Source organism: Armigeres subalbatus, chromosome 3 (genome assembly GCF_024139115.2).
Source record: "Armigeres subalbatus isolate Guangzhou_Male chromosome 3, GZ_Asu_2, whole genome shotgun sequence".
Classification (NCBI taxonomy): Eukaryota; Metazoa; Arthropoda; class Insecta; order Diptera; family Culicidae; genus Armigeres; species Armigeres subalbatus.
Window position 1 is genome coordinate 225,756,983 of NC_085141.1, and position 4,655 is coordinate 225,761,637.

The 4,655-nt window shown below is 39.1% G+C and overlaps 1 protein-coding gene across 1 annotated transcript; it reads left to right on the forward strand.

Annotated features, from left to right (window-relative positions):
- The first annotated feature begins 806 nt into the window (after positions 1-806).
- Positions 807-2,219, forward strand: LOC134226194 (probable chitinase 10). The gene has a single exon (XM_062706807.1). It carries the CDS (start codon positions 862-864, stop codon positions 1,804-1,806), a length of 945 nt encoding a protein of 314 aa, XP_062562791.1. The 5' UTR covers positions 807-861; the 3' UTR covers positions 1,807-2,219.
- The last annotated feature ends 2,436 nt before the right edge of the window (positions 2,220-4,655 follow it).

The window sequence follows — 4,655 nt, forward strand, 5'->3', positions numbered from 1 at the left end:
ATCTTCAGTATATCTTGATTTAATCGAGAAAGGCATCGTCACCGCTAGGTGGATTAATTTTGGGTTTTTATTTTTCGTGTTGCTGTGGCTGAGAATTGAGTGTCGACTACCAGAATGGTCATTTTTGAGCATTTTGGTGTGAGGAAAAAAAATTGATTATTTGCAAGTGAGTGGAAGAAAATGGTATATTTTTTAAAATGAAAATTGTGATTTTTTTTTGTATTTTCAATAAAATTTAGATCTGATGATGGCTGAAAGGCAGTAGGCCGAAACGTCATGCAAAATCTGAAGTGTGCGTTCAGTTTTTACCGAAAAATATCAATAAACAGAAAATAAAAAAATTCGCGGCGACCCAAGCCCTACCAAGTAAATGTTTGGATGTTTGAGATCGAACTGCTTGTTGATTAAGTATTTACTTGTTACACTTCCTTAGCGCCATTATTTTGCTCACCTGAATGGCCCACCACCAACCACGCGCGATCTAAGATATGATGTAGTGGAGAAGTTTAAAAAATTTCGGAAAGATAGCGTCATATTGAATGGACTAGATAACATTTGTTCTTCGTCATCCAGAGATCTATCACCTACGGTCAGGAAGCTCCACTTGTGTTCAAAATTTTATCACACTTCGTAACAGAATGATATCGTTCTAAGCTATGGATGTCCGCAATAAAATCAATGTACATGAACTTGATTTTGGTTCTTGACAGCCGATGTCATTTTGATTGATGATTAAACTTATAACAGAGTATAATACGCACTGTATAAAACGAATGGTACGATCGAACATTCAATTTAGTATCATTTCACATTTTCCAACGCCAGTGTTCAAGTGAGGCTATTTAACGTGGTGGTTTGAATATGTACAAATCAGTGGTGATACTTGCCATCATTGGCCAAGTATTGACTCAGGACTGTGGTATATGCCCACCGGGAGTATGTCAGCTAGATGCCAGATGTGCTGGAGTACAAGATCCAATGAATCCTCTTAAACTGCCACATACGGATTGTGGAAAGTTTTACAAATGCAGTGGAGGCTTCGCCTGTGAGATGAGTTGTCCTGCAGGACTGCACTGGAGCTCCACGCTTAACCGATGTGAATGGCCTCATATTGCTTGCTGCGATGAAAATGTAGTATGCAGTCCTTGTCCAGAACAATGCGTAACAGGTAGCACTACGCCAACTACTACTTCTACTTCGACTACCACTACTAGTAGTATAACTACAACTCCATCAACTACTGTTGATCCTTGTTACCCATGTGTGACACAATGCGTTGACGATGCGAGATGCCCTATAACTGAAAACCCCATGGTACCAACGCTCCTGCCGCATGAAAATAATTGTACCAATTTCTACAAATGTTCCAATGGTCAACGTTGTCTGATGTCTTGCCGCACGGGCGAGCATTTCAGCGTAGCGCTACAAAGATGTGAATGGCCCAACTTTGCTTGCTGTGATGCAACGTTTCCATGTGAACCATTCCCTAATCCATCTGACCCTTGCTGGCCGGACGGGTGTCCTGTTCTAAACTGCCGACCTGATATTGGGTGCCCAATCACGGACGACCCAATGAATCCAATTCATCTAGCCAATCCAGCCAGCTGTCTGTCCTTCTACAAATGTCTGCTAGGAGAAGCATGCCTCGTTGAATGTCCGGCTGGTCAGCATTGGAGCCAGGATTTGAAGCGTTGCGAGTGGCCTAATATTGCCTGCTGCGATTCTGGCGTAGTTTGCTGTGCACAGTGTTCGGCCGGAAGACGACAAGAGCTAGCTCGACTTTTCGGAATTAAAATGTACAACTAATTCATCATCTTTATCGTACCTTTTCAAAAAAAAATGGAATTGGGTGACATACGACATTGCTATATTTTGCTCTATTATTGGCAAAATGAGTACTATCTAATGTTCTACGAATCGTTCACGTGATTCTCTGTTATACACATAATGCCGAAGCAAAATTAGAGCATAATAGCTTTTAGAGAACCTATGTGCATTTCTATAATAAGATCTACCAAATATATTAATTGATATTTATAATAGAAGAGCAACGAAAATCTTAATTATCGAATTCCCAACCCAAGTAAACATTTCAAAGCTTCATGAATTTATGTAGGTATACAATGGTTTTATCACAGCTTTGTGCGATGCCGCAATATTAGCTTTATTGGTATGCTCATAATTATTTTCAAAACCGTAATAAATCATTTATATGCGTATGAGTTGTTTTATGATTATTTTCAAGAGTTAAATAAAACCAATAACCAATAATCCACATGACATTTGAAAGACTGTCTGTTAACCTGTCAAATTGATCATAATGTAATCCCGGATTGTCGGAACGCCGAGTCGTATTTAGAAGTTAGTCTTTGTCTCCAATATTTTTGACAGTGGTTCCGCCTCCTTTCGGATATGTGATCTTGATGTGATGGGTGGGCTTACGCCATTAGCACTGAGATGGCAACCAAAGACATATCCTGTCGTGGTGGTATCACATGGTGTCTATTTTTGTTTGGTGCCGCGTCACATATCTGGCATTGATGCACTGATTTAACGCATGTGCATGTGATCCAACGGGCGTGGTGTCTTGGAGCCTTGAATGGTAGTGCCAAGGCTATAAATATTCGGCAGCACTGGATGAAGGTGATGTTTGTTTACTTCATTTTTTTTATTTTCTTCCTTCCTTGAAATCAATCTCACATTCCCGATGAGGGAGAGGAGTAAACAACAGAACTCACATCACCCACATGCCCCACGAATATGAAATTCACCACAGTCAAATGTACACATTCATCCAGCAAATGACAAAAATTCACCACGCGTTTAAATGGGCCACTCACATTCATGCGGTAACGCACGAACTGGGCAGCCTGTCAGAGAGACTTGTGTTGGGTTGAATCGCAGATTGAATACTAAAATTGAATGGTTGGTGCTGGAATGATTTTTCGGCTACCCTACAGTCGCACTCACGACGACCGCGATGAGATTGGCCGGAGAATATTCTAAGATCCTTGTTTTTCACTGTATTAACTTTGACATATTTCAACCCTGGGTAATGCAGTTAGGCAGAGTAACGAGACTGGATTAAAACAAATGTCGAATTCGTTTTAAAAAAGTTTCAACCTAGGTTGGAACCAGTTCCAACCTAAGTGCTGTCAAAGTGTTTTTTATTCGCTCAGGTTGGAACTAGGTTCGCACTAGTTCCAACCCCAAAGCTGTCGGGTTCGCACTGTGTTGTTTCACGGTTTCGCACCGGGTTCACCAATACAACTGTACTACAACTGTCAAAACCACGTGGGTGGGTGGGACTGGGCGGAATAAACAAGCAGAAGGGAGAAACGAAACTGTCTGTTTATTAAAATAAAATGCGCGTTGAAAATTTTTTTTTTCGGGAATATTGTGATATTTGTTATTGTAGTTTATAATGAAATTAATCCAGTACTGTTGTCTAGATTCAGTTTTAAAAATAATTGTTGGGGAAGTTATGTATTCATAAGTTCATTCAGGTATTCCTCACAGATGGTGTCCTAAATTAGGTCGGTGGATGGAATTGTGTAGTTTGGGAGTTCCCCTTGAAAATCGTTCACAAAATTCGCTAAGAATTGTCTAAAAAATATATTTGTGGAATACCGAATAGAATTATTTCTTATGCAGAAATTCTTTTGAAATTCTTCCAAAAACTCTTTCGTGCTTTTCAGAATTTTCTTCGGGAATTCTGCCAGAAATAACATCAGAAATTCTTTCTTGAATTTTTGGCGATATCTTTCAGGCATTCCTCCATATTTTTTTCAAGGGATCCTTTCGAAATGAATTCCTTTGGAAATTCTTCTAAGAATATCTTTGAAGGATTTTCTCTGGAAGTTGCTCCAGGAATTAATTTGGAAATTCCTACAATATAATTCCTTCAGGAAATTCTTCTAGAATACAGGAAACAAGCTTTGTACATAAATTCCCCTGGAAGTACTTTGAGCAATTCCTCCGGGAGATTCTTGAAAATTGAAAATGCACGGGGCCCAATATCCGGCGGAAAATTTTCCCCTTATTAACCTTTATCAGGAGAGGTAGCGAGGAAAAAATTAGCGAATCCTGGAGAATTTTTATTACATGCTTCTGAGTGTTCTCCGAAAAAAAAATTGCAGAAATAGATGAATTTTTGTAGAATAGAAAATCTCTTTTACATGAATTATATACCGAATTCTTGGTATAAAAATGTGCACGGGATTATTGAATATAATTAAATAGGGAAACTGTTCCGATCTCCATCTCACTGAACATTATATGAAAATATATCATCTCATCGGGAAACAAAGAAATGCAGCACCAATTTCGTCGCCTCTTTTTGTCAACATGCGTGCTCACTGCTGAGAAAAATCACAAAAATAATAAACAATCCAAATTCTTTTCCATTGCTTTGTTTTTGATGGGATGAATATCGGAGTCATGAAATGGATTCCAGGAGCAGTTTCCCTATTTATATCCACCCAAAAGTAAATTCCACTATCCGCAAAAATCAGTTCACGCACTTAAACATATTTATTTATCATGATCTGATTAGTCAACGCCAACGCACTGCCAGTGCACTGGATGTCCTGGATCATATGTTTCGAATCAAAACAAACACGATGCTACGCACACCAACATATCCAATGACAGAT

Coding starts and splice junctions, on each gene's coding strand:
- LOC134226194 (XM_062706807.1), top strand. CDS start 862: ATGTACAAATCAGTGGTGATACTTGCCATCATTGGCCAAGTATTGACT.